Here is a 20515-nt window from a genome sequence, read left to right on the forward strand (position 1 = left end):
CCAATGTAGTTACCGTTGCACAGCGATTCCACGACATGATTTATTTATAATAAGTATTTGCTTTAGTTCAGGCAGTTGCCGTGGCCATCCCTAGGGTCCTGACTGCTCCTGACACACATGCGCGTCAGAGGCAACACGTTTTACAGTCTGGTTGAAAACACAGCAGTCAGAGTACCTGTACCATAAAGTTATTCATATTATACCCACCCTGTACCTCAGGTTTTTCTCCAGAAGTGTCTGCTGTTCCAACATGGGGAAAAGAAGCAGACAGAGGCAGAAGAACCAGCCGACTGGCAGAGACAACGCTGTAAGTTTCACTATGCTGCTGCAACTCTTGCTAGCTGTTAGCTGCTCAGCGAGGCTAGTAAGTTAGCTAGTAACGTTATCTCGATTTACTTTAATGTGGACACAGCTGGACGAGGACAACATGAATGTTAGTATTTCTGGATTGTAGAGTCAGACCTGCCAGCTTTAGCCAAGTCACAGCTACGTTAACTGTGAGTTTTTCTCCTTTGAGCGATTGTCACGCCAAAATAAACCTGAGAATATAGCTAATGTTGCATACTTGCATTGCTTCATTTTTTTATAATTTGGAATAGGTTCGCCTCTTATTCCCACAGCCATCTTCATTCAAAATACACCACGTATGTCGGGAGCCAACAGTGTGGTTAGCTATATCAAAATATGTGCTACTGCTTGACCAAATTGACCAGTAAACTATAATCATATCAGGTCTTCTACTAGGTATGTAACCATTAGGGTTGCCAACTTCTTGAAATGGAAATAAGGAACGGAGGGGGGGCGGGGTCGGTAGTGGACTTAAATATAACAATCACATAACTGCAATTGCTTCAGCTTCAACTATTAACACAAGCAAACACTTTTGCGCATAGCCTATTCCTAGATGATCATCCAATAATTTTATTTGGGCGTTGCAAAACAAAAGTTTCTCATTCTTAATAAAACAGCTGTATTAAAAAACAAACAGTAGGCTAGTGCAAACAGTATTTTGATATAGGTCTAAATAGCCTACTTCACATTTGCATGTAGGCCTACTTATTCAATTATCTTTTAACAGTGCAAACAGCAACGTTACATACTATTCTTTTGAACAGAACAAACCTGGTATGAAAGTTTAAATCATTAGTGCAAAAACATTTTAGATTTCAACTGAAATCGTCTGAACACAACAAAAACAAATGGCATGCTACATTTGTATAGGTAGGTAGGTACAATGTAAATAGCCTACTCAATGTGCTGTCTTCAGAGTTTAGTTGAATCTAGCAACGCTGACGGCGCTTCATTGGTTGTAGCCCTTCACTCTTTGCACTGCGTGTTTCTCCAATACGGGACAAAGCGTGTCAGTTCAATACGGAACACGTCTTTTTGTTTACAAATACGGGACGATTCCGTATTTTAAGGGACGGTTGGCAACCCTAGTAACCATGTGCCTATAACTTATAAACAATGCAACCTTAAATGACCAGCTATTTGAAATGAGTTTACTAGGTACAGTAAAGCCCACTTAGGTGTGTGTAGTACTAAGTCAATAATCAAACATCCTGACCTATGTGTGCAGGGCTGGGGAGCAGGCTATGCCGACATTGTGAAAGAGAACAAGCTGTTTGAGCACTACTACAAGGAGCAGGGTCTGGTTCCTGAGGGAGAGTTTGAACAGTTTATGGAGGCCATGAGGGAACCACTGCCAGCAACCATCCGCATCACTGGATACAAGAGGTGAGTTGGAAGGATTTATAGGTCTGATTTGTGCCGTGTTTTCTTGCTCAGAGAGAATGTCATGCTCAAGTTACTCCCTGCAAGATGCTGTCAAGTGAATGTGCCCGTTCTTACTGGCAATCTATACCTCACAGAACATCACTAAAGACCCTTTCTGATGCTTTAAGATCCCCAGACAATTCGGCACAAGTGATCCACGAAGCTGCTCACATTTCAATAAATCGTCAAAATTGGTCTGTTTTGCTTGTTGTACCTTTGTCATTTTTTCGTTCTGCCAGTGCGCCAAAAGGCAATCTGCTCACTACTGCCCCACATAATCATCAGCAGACCGTTTGACCTGGTAATCTGGCTGTAATTAAGATTGGGGCTAATTGATTATTTATGATTGTCATTACCAAAAGGACCCTGGCTTTTAAACTGTTCTATTGATGTTGCCATTGTCTAATGCAGTGTTTCCCAAACTATGGGTCGGGACACAATTTGGGCCGCGGACCCGTGGGGGGTGGGTGGACAACTGGTCGTCATGCCAACTCGTTACCGTATGTTTTTTGTGAGTTTGGGTCCCAGGGAGACACAAAATGTATCTGCTGGGTCCCTAGATGAAAACGTTTGGGAAGGAAGCCCTGGTCTAATGGCACATCATTAGTTCATATACACTTGACAGTGACAGGAGAGCTGGGGGAGAAGGGAGGTAGGTAGGTAGAGAGAGAGTAAGGCACGAGTGAAAGAGGTGGGTTGGAAATCTATTCTAACCCACATCTTGGCAAGTCTGTGGTGTATTTTATAGCCTGCTGAGCCTCCAGGGCACTGGTCTGAATGAGTTTGGAGTGATGGAGTGACTCCCTTCCCTTCTGTCCTATTTCAGCCATGCCAAGGAGATCCTTCACTGTCTGAAGGAAAAATACTTCAAGGAGATTCAGGAGGTGGAGATTGATGGCCAGAAGATAGAGGCTCCGCAGCCTCTGAGCTGGTAATATCTCAAATGGTTTACTCGAAGCAAACATACAGTACACACAGACACATTAGTGAACTTGACAAGGTGCTCACAGCAGATTCAAACTAGAAACCCAGACAGTACAAGCCGTGTTCATTGTGCTCAGGTATCCTGACGAGCAGGCCTGGCACACCAACATGAGCAGGAAGATCATCAGGAAGTCTCCCCTCCTGGAGAAGTTCCACCAGTTCCTGGTCAGCGAGACCGAGTCGGTGAGTCACCAAACTGATTATTTACCGTGAAAACCACCCCAGAGGTCTACGATTCCGTGTAATTGGACAGTTCGGAACCGGTTTTAAACGCTTCCGGTTTCTCGATTCCCATCCCTAGAAAGGAAGGTTCGCAGGTTTTAATATCGAAGGAGACATCCTTTCCTCTCCCTCACCATCGACTGTCAGTTCAAACGACTTCATCTCTAACTGTTCGAGTGGAGCAGCTGCATTACTCACAGTAGAAATGGGGGTAGTCAGTGTGTAGCCAGTATGGCTGTCTGAAACTAATTTAGTGTCAGGCAGTGTGCCGCCACCATTTCCAGCCTGGGTAGAAAGTTGAGAAACGTAAATGTCAGAGGAAGTCAAAATAAGGGAAGACGCTGAGCTTAGTGTCTGTGTCTGTCCTTACAGGGTAACATCAGTCGACAGGAAGCTGTCAGTATGATCCCTCCTCTCCTCCTGAAGATTGAGTCTCACCACAAGGTAAGAAGCAAAGGACTACACTTAGATAGTAGGCCTCTCCATACCTCATGTATGTTTTTTTTTTTTTATATATCGTGGGAAATATCTATGTGCCCCTGGCTAGAAAAGCTGCTGTGTGAATTCAGTTGTGTTATTGGTGTTGAGTTGACACATGCATATCTGTGTGTGTAGATTCTGGACATGTGTGCTGCTCCAGGATCCAAGACGGCGCAGCTTATTGAGATGCTTCATGCTGACATGGACGTGCCTTTTCCAGGTGAGAGATGCACACATTTAAAGCTGCAGAAGATGCTCTATTGACTGATTTCTTCATAGTTGAAGAACAAGAAAGTAAGGGTTTCTATATCCGTAAACAAATTAGTTGGTTGCAGATATATGATAATTTACAAGCACTGATAACATCTGTCAATATGAGCCACTGCCAACATTATACTTGTACAATAACAAGTATCAGCGGTCCCTGCCTCACCTTTTGTTCAGTTCAGTTATGTTTATAGCCCGTTGTCACAAGCATGTCTCAAAGGGCTTTCCATAGCATCATCACAGTCATATACTAACATCATATATCTACACACAACATAAGTTACTCATATACTAGACATTTTACTACATTGCATTATGATACTACACAAACAGCATGTCTTCGGACTGTGGGGCAAAAACGGAGCACCCAGAGGAAAATGTGCAAACTCCAGTCCACACAGGAAGGGCCGTGCGTGGAGGAGATTCGAACCCACGACCTTCTTGATCTGCTAACCGCCGAGCCACCGTGCTGATTTCCACCCTCTCCCTCTTCCTGCCTCCAGAGGGCTTTGTGATCGCCAACGACGTGGACAACAAGCGCTGCTACCTGCTGGTGCACCAGGCCAAGCGTCTCAACAGCCCCTGCATCATGGTGGTCAACCACGACGCCTCCTGCATCCCCACGCTGCAGGTGGAGACGGACGGCAAGAAGGACGTCCTCTTCTACGACCGCATCCTCTGCGACGTGCCCTGCAGGTCAGCCAGGAGCCCGCGTGGTTTGCTACATCTGGCTTGTGTAGGCAGAGGCACCGCTGAGTTAGGGCTTGAAACTGGAAGTGGATGAAGAAAGGAAAAGTGGTTCATAAGCACTGTTCTGTGTGAGTAGCTAGGGAGAGATGTAGTTTGGTGTGCAACTATGGAAAGATCAACAGATGGAGATGAGATATGACCTCTCCCTGTCTGTTGTATGCAAAGTATCTACAGGTCTTAAAATAAATGATCAACATTTGCAGGCCTTAAAAAGTATTAAAATGTCTTAAAATGCAGTTATTGGAGGTCTTATTTCACCATGTAATGACAGGTTTATTTCGCTGCATGTCCGCTCTTATATTTAACTCAGAGCAGGGTTATGCGTTACTAAAAACAATTGTTGTCCCTGAAGAATTAGTTTACTGTTTGTTATAGTGCCCATTATTGTTTCAAAACGTCTTATGTTTATGTTTACATTAATTGAAAATAGGCTTGTTTACCCAGCTTTGGTTTGGCGATTTTTGGATCAAATTGGTCTGATCTTTAATTCCGAGTAGATACAATACAAAGGTCTTCAGTCTTAGATTTGGCTTTCGGAAACCTGCAGATGTCCTTCTAGTGGACTGAGCCTGTTGGCAGGACAAGTCTTGAGAAGGGAAAACATTACTACAGCGCACACACACACACAGAGAGAGAGAGCTACCCAGGTCTATGTGCACTCACTTTAAATGTAGAGTCACTTCTTTGTGGCTATGACAGAATTGCATTAGTTTGCAAGTGCTGACTGATTTTGGCCGGCTGTGGCGCCGAAGCCAGGAGCCGCTGCCAAGCACAACAGAGGGAGGGAGGGAGGGAGTAATGAAGACTGAGAGAGCCAGACAGACAGGCAGGCAGCAGTGATGTGAGCAGTCAGCTAAAGCCCTGTGTTTAGACCTTGTGCTTTGCAGACAGTTTTGTCCTGGGAGAACTTGGAGCATCAGGATCTCAGGTGCTTTTATGTGTTTGAGCCGTGCCGTTTGCTCTGTGCTCCTACAGCGGAGATGGCACCATGAGGAAGAACATCGACGTGTGGAAGAAATGGACCACCAGCAACAGCCTGCACCTCCACGGGTGAGCAGAGCGAGTGTGTGCGTGTGCTTGTGCATCCCCGATAACGCAGTAATTCATGCACTTGTGTGATAAACCAAATTGACTGTGCGACAAGGGACTGGAGTGTGTGCTTTTGGTAGTAATTAAAAACAATTGGCAGTAGTACAAGTTGTGTTTTGTGTGTATAATGTGTGTATAATGTGTACGCGTGTGCGTTTCTCAGACTCCAGCTGCGTATCGCGGTGCGCGGTGTGGAACAGCTGGCTGTGGGGGGGAGGATGGTCTACTCCACCTGTTCACTCAACCCTATAGAGGATGAAGCTGTCATCGCAGCACTGCTGGAGAAGAGCGAGGGTAACACACACACACACACAGATTATACACTTTTTTTTTTGGTGTGTTTTTATTTGGATGTTAATTTTTCATTTAGTTTCAATAAGATTTCAGACAGGTGTTGGCTACTTTGAGTTCTTATTTTAATTAAGCTGTAGTATATTTGTCATAGTGGCTGATCCTCATTTCTAGATGTATATCTCTCTGAAGGTCCTTTTCACTCACACACACACACACACACGCACGCACGCACGCGCGCGCACACACACTCACCCACTTCTATTCTAGACGTTCCACCAAGATTTCTTCCCCTTTTGACACCATAAATCTACCCAAATATATTCGTAATACATCAAATATTACATCCATCGAGTCTTCTGCTGCCAAGTCGTGACATCTATTAATCTGTGCTGCCAGGAGCGTTGGAGCTGGCCGACGGCTCGACCAACCTGCCAGGGCTCAAGTGGATGCCCGGGGTCACTTCCTGGAAGGTACTAGAACATTTTGTCTTCATACACCATTCAACGCCCAAGTGTTGTGAGGAACCTTTCTGACCTGCACAACAACATCAACACCCCAGGGAGATAGAAAGTGTTAGGTCATGAAAGTGCTCCAACTTTTGGCTCTCTTCCGGTGGCGCTTTAGCCCAGGCCCGTGCCATGTTATGTTGATTTCCTTTCCCGTTATGAGTGTTATGGCGCCGGGCCGTGTGCGACCGCGCCCAAGATGGACCTACTCTGATGTGGGGCCGCAGAGAGCCAGACCGCTGCCCGCTGAGGGGGGCGGGGCAGCGGTGATGTCTCGCCAACCGCAGCCAATCCGTGACGACCCCCCCTCCTCCCCCTCAAACAGCTGTGCGGCCAGCATAGCGATGCAAAACTCTCATGTCTCTGTGCTGGAGTGGAGAGAGCAGAGAGAAAGCTGCTTTTAAAAGCCTCCATCTGTTCAGCTCTCAGTCGTTTAGTGGCTTCTTCTCACTGAATCTGTGCTTCCAAGTTTAGTTTTGGTTTAACTTCCAGATACCTGCTTTATTTGACCATTTCCCGATTGCTTTTCGGCCTTATCGGAGCCGTGAGCTGATAAAAAACATGTCCTGCTGCTTCTTCATATTAAAGCTTTCCACTGACAAACTAGCAGAAGGCGTGTTATTGTGAAGAGCTTACAGGAAATGCAAATGTCTATCCACCGTTTTAGCCACAACTTAAAGTGAGTAGTCACAGTCACACAGCCACATCGAGACAGGTGTGTCCTCAGGTAAAGTCACGCCTTCAAGCTGGAAGCCCTGTTATAATGGAAATGCAAATCACAGCCTCACTGGGCCTGTTGGCGCCGTGCCAGGTCAGCCTGGCTGCTTGTATGGAAAATAGACATTAGTTGTGAAAAGTCTGGAAAGGTTTTGGCATTTTATACCCGGGGCTAAGTGTGGGAGCCCTGCCTGCATTAGTTTGATAGTGTCACACCATTTACACTGCTGTTGTCTCTGTAGCTCATGACCAAGAACGGCCAGTGGTATTCAGACTGGTCCGAAGTTCCCCCCAATCGTCACACGCAGATCCGCCCCACCATGTTCCCACCAAAAGACCCCCAGAAACTGGCTAGCATGCATCTGGAGAAATGGTACGTATTATTATACACACACACATATACTAAAGGTTTGTGATTTTGAGGAGCTTCGGTTTACTTTTTATCTCCTAACCCCTAAACCTCGCCTATCCTTACCTTACCTTATATTAAATGTAATCTTAAGCCTAAACTCAAGCCTCAAACCTAAACTAAGCCTATGTAGAAGTGAAGACCATCAAAACATACTCGATTTGGAGGATTTTCATCCTCTTTCTATCTTTCTGAGGACATTTGGTTCTCATAAGGACAGGATGCACACACGTATGGAAGAGTGATGGCATTTCTGGAGTGCACACTGGCCAACAGAGGGAGCTGTTGTCTGTACTAGTACTGGGGGGGAAAATGTATTTTTCTTCACAGCAGGTGGCACCAGAAAATCCTAAGAGTAACGTGTGTGTGTGTGTGTGTGTGTGTGTGTGTGTGTGTGTGTGTGTGTGTGTGTGTGTGTGTGTGTGTGTGTGTGTGTGTGTGTGTGTGTGTGTGTGTGTGTGTGTGTGTGTGTGTGTGTGTGTGTGTGTGTGTGTGTGTGTGTGTGTGTGTGTGTGTGTGTGTGTGTGTGTGTGTGTGTGTGTGTGTGTGTGTGTGTGTGTGTGTGTCAGTATGAGGATTCTGCCACATCACCAGAACACTGGAGGCTTCTTTGTGGCCGTCCTGGTGAAGAAAGCTCCCATGCCTTGGAACAAAAGATACCCCAAGGTATATTCACACACACACACACACTATGGGCGTAGACTGTTGATTAGATTCTCTGTGTTCCTTGAAGAGGGAAATGGAGCACAATTCCCACATGGGGGCTATGGATGTTGACTAGAAGCCCCACCCCCCCTGCATCACTCACCTGTTTATCTCCTCCCTCTGCTCGTCCCTCTCCGTCATCTCCAGCCGAGGAGGGACGTCTCCTCCAGCTCAGCGGCCCAGACGGGGGACTCTCCGGCGGCCGCGACTCCCGCAGACGCCCCCTGCCTCCCCGAGACCGCTCCGGAGGATCCTGAGGTGGGAGGAGTTGAGGGAAAAGTAGAGGGGGAAGAAGAGGAGGAGGCACCCAAAGGAGCTTCCCCGACCCAGGAGACGACGGCTCCCAGGCAAGATGGAGTGTGTGGGTGAGTCACATTGGTAAACAGAGTGCGAGTGTGTTTGTGTGTGTCCTAACCAGTGCTGGGTTACATATTTGCTCAGTAACACATTACAGCCATGCGATTGGTTTTCTCCATAATAAGCAGTACAAGTACAACTCATTTCAACTTCAGTCGTTTTTACAAGTATGATTATCCCTATCCCCCCAATTAGTTTTCCTCATAATTACACAGCATTCTGTCACACTCCAACCAGCCAAGATGAAAAATGGCACATAAGGTGGCAACTACAACTACTTTGTTTTTATAGAGCAAAAAGGATTTTGGTCTGGTCTAACCCTCCTCTCTTTCCATGTCCTAGTCTGGTCTAACCCTCCTCTCTTTCCATGTCCTAGCCTGGTCTAACCCTCCTGTTTTCCATGTCCTAGTCTGGTCTAACGCTCCTCTCTTTCCATGTCCTAGCCTGGTCTAACCCTCCTCTCTTTCCATGTCCTAGTCTGGTCTAACGCTCCTCTCTTTCCATGTCCTAGCCTGGTCTAACCCTCCTCTCTTTCCATGTCCTAGCCTGGTCTAACCCTCCTGTTTTCCATGTCCTAGTCTGGTCTAACCCTCCTCTCTTTCCATGTTCTAGCCTGGTCTAACCCTCCTCTCTTTCCATGTCCTAGTCTGGTCTAACGCTCCTCTCTTTCCATGTCCTAGCCTGGTCTAACCCTCCCCTCTTTCCATGTCCTAGTCTGGTCTAACCCTCCTCTCTTTCCATGTCCTAGCCTGGTCTAACCCTCCTCTCTTTCCATGTCCTAGCCTGGTCTAACCCTCCCCTCTTTCCATGTCCTAGTCTGGTCTAACGCTCCTCTCTTTCCATGTCCTAGTCTGGTCTAACCCTCCTGTTTTCCATGTCCTAGTCTGTTCTAACCCTCCTGTTTTCCATGTCCTAGTCTGGTCTAACCCTCCTGTTTTCCATGACCTAGTCTGGTCTAACCCTCCTGTTTTCCATGTCCTAGTCTGTTCTAACCCTCCTGTTTTCCATGTCCTAGTCTGGTCTAACCCTCCTGTTTTCCATGTCCTAGTCTGGTCTAACCCTCCTGTTTTCCATGTCCTAGTCTGGTCTAACCCTCCTGTTTTCCATGTCCTAGTCTGGTCTAACCCTCCTGTTTTCCATGTCCTAGTCTGGTCTAACCCTCCTGTTTTCCATGTCCTAGTCTGGTCTAACCCTCCTCTCTTTCCATGTCCTAGTCTGGTCTAACCCTCCTCTCTTTCCATGTTCTAGTCTGTTCTAACCCTCCTGTTTTCCATGTCCTAGTCTGGTCTAACCCTCCTGTTTTCCATGTCCTAGTCTGGTCTAACCCTCCTGTTTTCCATGTCCTAGTCTGTTCTAACCCTCCTGTTTTCCATGTCCTAGTCTGGTCTAACCCTCCTGTTTTCCATGTCCTAGTCTGGTCTAACCCTCCTGTTTTCCATGTCCTAGTCTGGTCTAACCCTCCTGTTTTCCATGTCCTAGTCTGGTCTAACCCTCCTCTCTTTCCATGTTCTAGTCTGTTCTAACCCTCCTGTTTTCCATGTCCTAGTCTGGTCTAACCCTCCTGTTTTCCATGTCCTAGTCTGGTCTAACCCTCCTGTTTTCCATGTCCTAGTCTGGTCTAACCCTCCTGTTTTCCATGTCCTAGTCTGTTCTAACCCTCCTGTTTTCCATGTCCTAGTCTGGTCTAACCCTCCTGTTTTCCATGTCCTAGTCTGGTCTAACCCTCCTGTTTTCCATGTCCTAGTCTGGTCTAACCCTCCTCTCTTTCCATGTTCTAGTCTGTTCTAACCCTCCTGTTTTCCATGTCCTAGTCTGGTCTAACCCTCCTGTTTTCCATGTCCTAGTCTGGTCTAACCCTCCTGTTTTCCATGTCCTAGTCTGGTCTAACCCTCCTGTTTTCCATGTCCTAGTCTGGTCTAACCCTCCTCTCTTTCCATGTTCTAGTCTGTTCTAACCCTCCTGTTTTCCATGTCCTAGTCTGGTCTAACCCTCCTGTTTTCCATGTCCTAGTCTGGTCTAACCCTCCTGTTTTCCATGTCCTAGTCTGGTCTAACCCTCCTGTTTTCCATGTCCTAGTCTGGTCTAACCCTCCTGTTTTCCATGTCCTAGTCTGGTCTAACCCTCCTGTTTTCCATGTCCTAGTCTGTTCTAACCCTCCTGTTTTCCATGTCCTAGTCTGGTCTAACCCTCCTGTTTTCCATGTCCTAGTCTGGTCTAACCCTCCTGTTTTCCATGTCCTAGTCTGGTCTAACCCTCCTCTCTTTCCATGTCCTAGTCTGGTCTAACCCTCCTCTCTTTCCATGTCCTAGTCTGGTCTAACCCTCCTCTCTTTCCATGTCCTAATCTGGTCTAACCCTCCTCTCTTTCCATGTCCTAGTCTGGTCTAACACTCCTCTCTTTCCATGTCCTAGTCTGGTCTAACCCTCCTCTCCTTCCATGTCCTAGTCTGGTCTAACCCTCCTATCTTTCCATGTCCTAGTCTGGTCTAACCCTCCTCTCTTTCCATGTCCTAGCCTGGTCTAACCCTCCTCTCTTTCCATGTCCTAGTCTGGTCTAACCCTCCTCTCCTTCCATGTCCTAGTCTGGTCTAACCCTCCTCTCCTTCCATGTCCTAGTCTGGTCTAACCCTAACCCTCCTCTCTTTCCATGTCCTAGTCTGGTCTAACCCTAACCCTCCTCTCTTTCCATGTCCTAGTCTGGTCTAACCCTCCTCTCCTTCCATGTCCTAGTCTGGTCTAACCCTCCTCTCCTTCCATGTCCTAGTCTGGTCTAACCCTAACCCTCCTCTCTTTCCATGTCCTAGTCTGGTCTAACCCTAACCCTCCTCTCTTTCCATGTCCTAGTCTGGTCTAACCCTCCTCTCTTTCCATGTCCTAGCCTGGTCTAACCCTAATCCTCCTCTCTTTCCATGTCCTAGTCTGGTCTAACCCTCCTCTCTTTCCATGTCCTAGCCTGGTCTAACCCTCCTGTCTTTCCATGTCCTAGTCTGGTCTAACCCTCCTCTCCTTCCATGTCCTAGCCTGGTCTAACCCTCCTCTCTTTCCATGTCCTAGTCTGGTCTAACCCTCCTCTCTTTCCACGTCCTAGCCTGGTCTAACCCTCCTCTCCTTCCATGTCCTAGTCTGGTCTAACCCTCCTCTCTTTCCACGTCCTAGCCTGGTCTAACCCTCCTCTCTTTCCATGTCCTAGTCTGGTCTAACCCTCCTCTCTTTCCACGTCCTAGCCTGGTCTAACCCTCCTCTCCTTCCATGTCCTAGTCTGGTCTAACCCTCCTCTCTTTCCACGTCCTAGCCTGGTCTAACCCTCCTCTCCTTCCATGTCCTAGCCTGGTCTAACCCTCCTCTCCTTCCATGTCCTAGTCTGGTCTAACCCTCCTCTCTTTCCACGTCCTAGCCTGGTCTAACCCTCCTCTCCTTCCATGTCCTAGCCTGGTCTAACCCTCCTCTCCTTCCATGTCCTAGTCTGGTCTAACCCTCCTCTCTTTCCACGTCCTAGCCTGGTCTAACCCTCCTCTCCTTCCATGTCCTAGCCTGGTCTAACCCTCCTCTCCTTCCATGTCCTAGTCTGGTCTAACCCTCCTCTCTTTCCACGTCCTAGCCTGGTCTAACCCTCCTCTCCTTCCATGTCCTAGCCTGGTCTAACCCTCCTCTCCTTCCATGTCCTAGCCTGGTCTAACCCTCCTCTCTTTCCACGTCCTAGCCTGGTCTAACCCTCCTCTCCTTCTATGTCCTAGCCTGGTCTAACCCTCCTCTCCTTCGATGTCCTAGTCTGGTCTAATCCTCCTCTCCTTCCATGTCCTAGTCTGGTCTAACCCTCCTCTCTTTCCATGTCCTAGTCTGGTCTAACCCTCCTGTCTTTCCATGTCCTAGGCCGCCTCCCTCTAAGAAGATGAGGCTGTTTGGTTTTAAAGAAGATCCCTTTGTTTTTCTCACTGAAGATGATCCTGTCTTCATACCCATACAGTAAGTGTGTGTGTGTGTGTGTGTGTGTGTGTGTGTGTGTGTGTGTGTGTGTGTGTGTGTGTGAGTGAGAGAGAGGTGAAGTGATTTGTTTCTGGGTTGCTATTACTAAACGGTTGTTTTTCTCTCTCTAGGAAGTTCTATGATCTGTCTCCTGACTTCCCCAAGCAAAATGTTCTGACCAGAACCCACGACGGCAAGAAGAGACACTTGTACATGGTGTCCAAAGAGCTGCGCAACGTGCTGCTCAATAACAGTGAACGCATGAAGGTGTGTGTGTGGGCTTTCGTTCGTGCTACAGTAGGATTGAAGCTGCTGATGGAATCAATTCAGCATAAGGCCTTCCTATTGACAACCAATGTGGTATTGATGAATTATACAATAAATATCAAGCCGCAACCTCCGGTTCTGAAAAATGAAGCTAATGCGGAAGTACCAGTAAAGACTGCAGTTTTTCAAATGGCCACTTGAGGCTGGCTCCAAAAGCAAATAAATCCCCATATACCCCCATGTTAAAATGCCCAACTTTGCAGCAGAAATAAATAGGGGTGTGAATCTTTGGGTATCTTCCTATTCCTGTAGTGGGGTCACGATATGATTCAAATTTGATTCTCGATTGTCGATTCAAAATCGATTTTCGATTCAGTGCCATCAATCATCTATGAGCCATATCTGCCTGATAGTGATTGTTATGCCGATCGTTTGTTTTTATTTGATTTCTTATAGCAGCTGGTAGGCTCATAGCAGTATTATGTTGTTTTCCCCCTCATAGCACCTTTTATAGCAGTATTATAGGTCTAACAGGTCTATCCGTTTTACATGCATTTCATCCACCAAAGTCCTGGTTAAAATGTATCCACGTTTTCTTTTCTTTTTTCCACCTCAATATTTACTTGATGTAAACAAAAAACCATGTGCATGCAGTGTTGCCAGATTGTTTCCGTAGACCTGTATTTGCTTGGGCGGTTTTTGAGCAATCTTTGGGCTGAAAACCATTGCCGTATCTGGCAACCCGACCCTCCAAAGATATCGCTCTGTTTCAGGCTTGCGTCTTGGTAGGTCAAGGTTCAATGCAACTAGCTAATGTTTAACTTCCAGAACCATTGTCGACATCGTTTGGTGTCGTGCTCTGATGTTATAACCAGGATAAGATGAGTAGCGTGTGTGTGTGTGTGTGTGTGTGTGTGTGTGTGTGTGTGTGTGTGTGTGTGTGTGTGTGTGTGTGTCTTTATTGATCCCCGGCTAGTGTCTGATAATGTTCCTGATTTTTCCATCGTCTATCAGGCTGAAACTGCAGCCAATTGCATCTTTCTCCAAACACGCTCCACTCTCCAGCTATTTCCACACAATTAGAGATGTTAGACGTGATAATTCCAAAACACTTCCTCGGTTCACTTCCCCTCTGACTTCAAAGTTTCACAAACAAAATCCCCCCCCCCCCACACACACACACACACTCACACACACACACTCTGCATGTTTGAGAAACCATAAGACTGAAAGTGCTACTAAAATCAGATTCTTCTTGTTCAGAAAGATGAGATTTCAATATTGAAGATAAATGTTTAATATCCCATTCATATGCTTTCATATTATATAATATTAAATCATTATTTAGAAGTCTTTTTTGGATTTGCTCTGCTTCCCTCAGTTTGATAAAAGATACATTCAGACATGCATATTTATGTCAGAAGAATGGTTGGATTTGACTTCACAGTTACACCCACCCCTGCTGAGCCTCAAGAGACAGGCTGCACTTGTTTACTCACACTTTGTAGAAGATCTTGTGGATGACTTGAGCTATAAAGTCAGTTTGGTGAACACCACTAATTACAAAATCATTGACTACTAGGGATGCACCATGATATCAGCATGTCCTCGGTATTTGCTGATAAAATGAAATATCGGCATCGTCCCGAAACGAACATTTCTGCCTATATGATAGGCAGATCAAATGATGCATCGACAGTGGTGATTCTAGAGTGTGTTGGGGCCCTAGGCAAAAATTCCAAGGGGCCCCTTCCAACCAGCGTTCTTTCACTTTCAATTCAAGAGAAAGTAGCCTACATGAATCATGCAAGTTTGACAGGAAGGATTCACATATGTTCTCTTGAAGTGAAAGTGAATCATTCCTGTCAAACATGCATGATTCACATACATTCTCTTGAATGTATGTTTCACTTCCAATTCAAGAGAATGTACATGAATCATACGAGTATGACGGGAATGACATGGGGCCTCTTTAGGGAGGTTTCAATGTCATTGCAAATCGTCCATTGGTTGTTTATGGGGAGGGAGTTGCGGTCACTGCTGTGGAGTAAAGTTTCTCAGCCATCGGGGGCCCCTTAATGGCCTGGGGCCCTAAGCAATTGCCTGCATTGCCTGTTCACAAGCTGCGCCTCTGTGCATCGATTAATTATGCCCAAATGCTCGATGCTCAACAACATTTTGACTAAATTTGACCATACTTATTTTTCCCCGTGAATGTGTTCATTTTGAAAAGCAGTGTATTTATGTCTGCAACTGCCAGTGGGCCAGAGTAGGTATAATAATTCCACGACAGATGGACTAACAGAGATTTTAAGTTCTCTGAAATTAGGTGGCGGGGGAAGGATTTGTGCATATATAAAAAAATATATATATATCGTGCATCCCTACCAGTAATTAAATTTGTCCTTTTTCCTTCATTGTACATAAATCGTCTTAGCACACCAGCCCTTGTTCTTTTCTTCAGAGAGATGTTAAGTGCTGCTGTCAAAGTGAGCGGAATTTGACACAGTTGCACTGTTTGTTTTTGTACAAAGCCATATGTCGGCCTGTTTTTCTTCTGTGTGATTTCCTCAGGTGATCAACACCGGGGTGAAGGTGTGGTCTCGCAACAGTGACGGCGAGGAGTTTGGCTGTGCCTTCAGACTGGCTCAGGAGGTAATACACACACACACACACACACGCGCGTGCGCGCGTGTACACAGCTCATCAATAGGCAACTTTAAGCCAGTTAGACAGCAGTGAGAAACTTCATACATTTATAATTCTCTACAAGTCATGCCTGTTTTTTATTGAGCTCTTATCTAATTATTAAAAAGAAGTGAAAGCTGCTGTTGTTGTTGTGAAAATGTAACGTTGATTAATCAGTCTGCACACATTAGCTGCAAATTTTCATACCATTCCCATAAATCCTCCTCTTCTATGCAAATTAAATTCATGATCTCAAACGATAGGAGAACTTCTCCGTTCTTCATCTATTAATTTGCCTGAACTGCTGCCTGCTACTACTGCTACAGTGACATAATATGGTGATTATTATATAGAGTGAAATCTCTTGATGATGGTGCGACAACACACTCTGGAAAAGTATAATAAGCCATTGTATAAGCAGTACTTGTGTGACACACTGTAAGCTGTTTGCTGACGCTACTCTATTCTCCACAGAAGAGATGAAGGCAGCTAATTAAATAGGGAGTCAGAGAGCTGAGATCACATTCAAATAAACTAATTAATTGGGTCTATACGCCCTCGACGTGCATGCATCATGACACACAATCTGGACTTGCTTTATTACATTTCCATAGTTTAGTTGCATCTTGGCAGCTACACAAACACACGTACAGATTCAAATCTGTCCTTTATGCTCGTGGTTCTCAAAGTGGGGTCCAGGGGTCCTTGAGGGGCTTCCAGGGGGTCCTCAGCAAAAAGGGGAATCATTTATTTTCACTGTAATTCCATCCATAAGTAACACAATGACAGGTTTCATACATTTTCTGTAATAAAAACAACTTATCAGATGGGGGAACCCTGGGCCAAAATCTTATCAAATGGGGGTCTGCTCTGTGGTCTAATTTGTGTCAGTTTAGGAGTTATTGATGTGAAAAAGTTTGAGAACCTCTGCGTTATGCCACCAGGGTATCTACACTCTCAACCCGTACATTCGCTCCAGGATGATCACAGTGAGTGTGGAGGACATCAAAGTGCTGCTGACCCAGGAGAACCCTTTCCTCAGCAAACTGCAGGAGGATTCTCACGCTCAGGCCAAGAAAATGGGTAAGTTCTCCGACCTCACACTGTCATTTGAGGAACCTCATTCCAAAAAAGTGTGATGTCTACTCTTGCCAAATGACTGCTCTCAGAACGGTAAAACTCAGTGTGAACTAGAGACCATCTTGCGTTTGCAAAATCTGTCCACAGACTTATAAACATCTGGCAAATGACTCAAAATGGATTCTGTGGTAACTTCCCGCTACAATAGGTGTCTCCAGGACCACATTTTGCTATGATGACCCACACAGACGGTGGGAGCTTAGCGGTTAAAGAAACGTGCCTGTGACTGGAAGGTCTCCTCCCTCACCAACTACTGTCGAGGTGTCCTTGAGCAAGGCACCGAGTCCCCAGCTGCCCCTTTATTCCCTATAGCTTCCAGGAAAGTTGTTGAGTCTTGTAATTATGCTGGTTGAATAAGAATCGCACAGCAGTACTGGAGAGCTGCTGACCACAGCAGACTGAATTTAAGTATCTTGGAAAACAAGGCTGTTGCACATTGATTTTTGTTGACATTTTGCCCTGATGAAGACACTACATGCTGAAACATGGCCTTAAATAGATTATTGATGCAGCAAAGCTATGAGTTTGCAGCAACCCGTTTTCAAGACTGTTCTGGAATTATCCCCCACCGGTGTCCAACTATCGATCTTTTGCCGTTTCTCCACAGTAATGGGCAGCATCGTGTTACGGTACCAGCCAAATTCAAAGTAAGTGTTCCATAACTTAAGTGTTTGTGTCTCCACACTTTTATTGAAGTGATGATGACCCGATTTTTGGCCATTTCTAATCCGATGATTTCTAATCATCTAATTTCTAATCCGATTTCTAATCCTCTTATCTGTCAGTAACCCAGCGGAGCCCCAGTGCCCCATCGAGCTGTGCGGCTGGAGGGGCAAGTCGTCCATCCGGGCCTTCGTGCCCCGCAACGAGAGGTTCCATTACCTCCGAATGCTGGGCGTGGATGTCTTCAGGGACAAACAGGGCACGGGCCAGGGCCGGAGGGGAAAGGACGGAAAGGAAGAGGAGGGAGCGGAGAAGGAGGGAGAGACCACAGAGGGAGCGCCGGAAAACCAGGAAGAGATGACTGAAGGAGTGGCAGAAAACGAGGGAGAGCCGGACTTGGAGAACGGATCGTCGGAAGCAAAGGCCAACGGTGGCAACCAAGGGACTAGCAGCTGAGAACACAGAGCGGGAGAGAGAGAGAGAGGTGGACTGACTGAAGAAGTAAGAGGGCTGGAGCTGCGTTGGCCAGGCCGGGCAGAACCAAATGTGCGATAGAGGGAGGGGGTGTTTAAGCTGCCTGAAGTGGGTCTCTGTTCACCACACTGCCATCGCAGACAGAAACCCCTCCCAGAGGCAACACATGGACTCCACCGGGATTTTTCGCTCACGATGGGCCCCAGGACAGGAGTCAACGTTTTGGTTAAGTGGCTTGTCTTATGTTTATTTTTTAGTTTATTTTAACTGATTTATCCCACAAACATAGTGGCCCATCAGTTTTGCGTTTGTATTGTGCATGGTTGGAGGGGTTTATATATCGGCTGCCATCTCGTTTTTCTACACCTGTAATTAAGAGGAAATACAGAGTTGATTAAACACAATGAAATACGTTAATTGTGTCCAATCATTTGACTTTTTGACCATACGAGGCTTATTGACGTGCTGAAGGCATGCTATAAGAGGGATCGATCATGGCTGTGGAAATTGCACAGGATACATCACATCAGTGAGGAAATGACTCATGACTCATGACCTCACACTCATAGTAAAACCTCCAAATGTCAACTTTTCAGCTAGCAAACCTTATGTCTTGTAGCTTGACAGCCATGCATTTTTCAGTTTATCTGCCAGGTTTCATAAAGCAAAGGGTTGTAGAATATTCTCAGCCCATAGAGAACCATGTATTCCTTCAGCTGAAGTTCGCACCACACGAAAATCGACAAACTCTCAGACCTGCGAGCTTTTCCCATGACGACGGCCGCGTACCCGCTGCATCCTGCCAGCGGGTTGCCTTTTAGACGGACATCTCTTCTGTTTATCGCCCAGCCCCGGCTGCCATGACAACCAGCCCCCTCACCTCTCCACAGAGGACAGAGGGACCATAGATTGCATCCTCCTCTCCACTCCTCCGCTCTTCTCTCGTTCTTTTCTCATTCCTTTCTTCTTTCTTTCGTTGATCTGTGACCTCTACAGCGCACACAGCGGTGGTATTAACATGCAGGACTGTCACGTCCGTTCCCTCGCTGGTAGTGCCAGTGGCAGCGCTGTTTGCAGAGGTGAGGAGGAGGCGAAAAGTCATGGCAATTGGGAGACGAGCGGTGGCAGAACAGCCATGTTTAGGTGATATGCAGGGGTGTAGTGGAGGGTGAACCCACCTTAACCCACTTTATCCACCTTTTTATTTCCAGCAATAGAGTATACCCATAGTATTCATCAAACTGATGTAACTGATACAAGGATAGGGCCTTTTCAGGTAAAGAAAGCATAAATTAATATTTGTTCTTAAGAGCTTAACTGATTTTTGTTCATCTTGTTGGCTTATATAATGCCTTATGATGATCACCAACCTTTGTTATTTGCAGCTACATCACTGGTTATACAACAACAACAACAGGGATCACGGAAGTGAAAGACTGAGTGGTTGATTATTGGACATGATGGGTGGGGGGGCGAGGGACAAGGTTGGCGAGACAAAGAGAAGATGAGAAAAATAGTGCGTTTGTGTGAAAGAGAGATTTCAGACTGGGGGGGGGAAACAAACCAAGGCAAAGTGTGGAGTGAGTGCCGGATGAGTCAGGAGAGGGAGAAAGTCTGGATTTGGAGTGCCGAGGAGAGGACAGCATGAGAATGGTGGGAGTTAGAAAATGCTGGATAAAAGCCTTGGGAGGAGGAAGAGAGATGAGTTGTTGGAGGGGAGGGGGAGTGTGGGGATGAATAAATTGAATCCTATCATATCACAGAGATGATGTGTGTTTGTAGGCCAGCCCAGAAGTTAGCATCGCGCTGGGTTCCCTCGTCTGGAAGTCGGTGGTATTTTTTGAACGGGGATTTTGGTTAAATGCCTGAAATAGTGTCTGTGGTTAACAAAAGTTTATGAAACGGAGACATTTGTGCTCAGCAAGATCATCTTCACAAATGAACAGTGTTGGGCAAGTTACTCAGTAAGTGTAATTAGTTACTTATTATTGATTGCTCCTTTTAAGAAGTAATACAATTACTACACTTATTACTAGGCATCAAAAGTAATTAGTTACGTTACTAGTTACCTTGCTATATTACTTTTGCAACCTGTTTAGCTAGCTCAAACAACTAATCGCATTCTGGCAACGCAGTAGTTTCATATAGCCAGACCTGTCTCCAGTACAGCTCGTTTTAGTGCTGTCGCTGTGCCAGCGCTAGAGAAGTTAATGCAGTAACTTGTCTTGAAATTACTTGGATTAGTAGCAAATATAATACTCTTTGGAAATTGTAATCCCTTACATTACTAGGAAAGTACTGCCCAACACTGCAAATGAAGACCACTTTTATGATTTTTGTAGCATAAATGTGATCTCCCAAACTCGCGGTCGTCAGAAAACTCTTCGAAAATAATAATTTAATAATTGTGTTCATTTGTGAACATTATCTTGCAAAATCCCATTGACTTCCAGACGAGGCAACCAGGCGATGTTCACTTCTGGGTTTTAGGACTCATTCCTGCAGCACCGCAGGACAGATAAAGGTTTTGAGATAAGGCACAACTGGTTACTGAGTCATAGGCCTCTGTGTGTGTGTGTGTGTGTGTGTGTGTGTGTGTGTGTGTGTGTGTGTGTGTGTGTGTGTGTGTGTGTGTGCGCGCGCGTGCTATACTCAGCTGCTGCCTGTGAGCCTGCCTTTGTGTGTTTTGCTTCGTCAGTGTGAGTGATGCCCTCTGCCTTTTAGCCGCAACGTTTACTGCCAACTCTGTAATAATCACATGATCC

The 20515-nt window shown here is 46.0% G+C and overlaps 1 protein-coding gene across 1 annotated transcript; it reads left to right on the plus strand.

Moving 5' to 3' along the window:
• Window positions 1-151: 151 nt before the first annotated feature.
• nsun2 (NOP2/Sun RNA methyltransferase 2) lies at window positions 152-18446 on the plus strand. Its single transcript, XM_083646322.1, has 19 exons — window positions 152-307; window positions 1580-1737; window positions 2603-2707; window positions 2838-2943; window positions 3355-3426; window positions 3598-3682; window positions 4233-4425; window positions 5455-5529; window positions 5732-5862; window positions 6259-6332; window positions 7328-7458; window positions 8064-8160; window positions 8347-8564; window positions 12426-12518; window positions 12650-12785; window positions 15360-15440; window positions 16418-16556; window positions 17221-17260; window positions 17399-18446. The coding sequence occupies exons 1-19, from the start codon at window positions 251-253 to the stop codon at window positions 17730-17732; spliced, it is 2325 nt and encodes a 774-aa protein (XP_083502448.1). The 5' UTR covers window positions 152-250; the 3' UTR covers window positions 17733-18446.
• Window positions 18447-20515: the final 2069 nt, after the last annotated feature.

This window comes from Poromitra crassiceps (genome assembly GCF_964638095.1).
Source record: "Poromitra crassiceps genome assembly, chromosome: 11".
Classification (NCBI taxonomy): Eukaryota; Metazoa; Chordata; class Actinopteri; order Beryciformes; family Melamphaidae; genus Poromitra; species Poromitra crassiceps.

Coding starts and splice junctions, on each gene's coding strand:
- nsun2 (XM_083646322.1), top strand. CDS start 251: ATGGGGAAAAGAAGCAGACAGAGGCAGAAGAACCAGCCGACTGGCAGA. Junction 4,426..5,454: donor CTCTGCGACGTGCCCTGCAG/GTCAGCCAGGAG, acceptor GTGCTCCTACAG/CGGAGATGGCACCATGAGGA. Junction 5,863..6,258: donor ACTGCTGGAGAAGAGCGAGG/GTAACACACACA, acceptor CTGTGCTGCCAG/GAGCGTTGGAGCTGGCCGAC.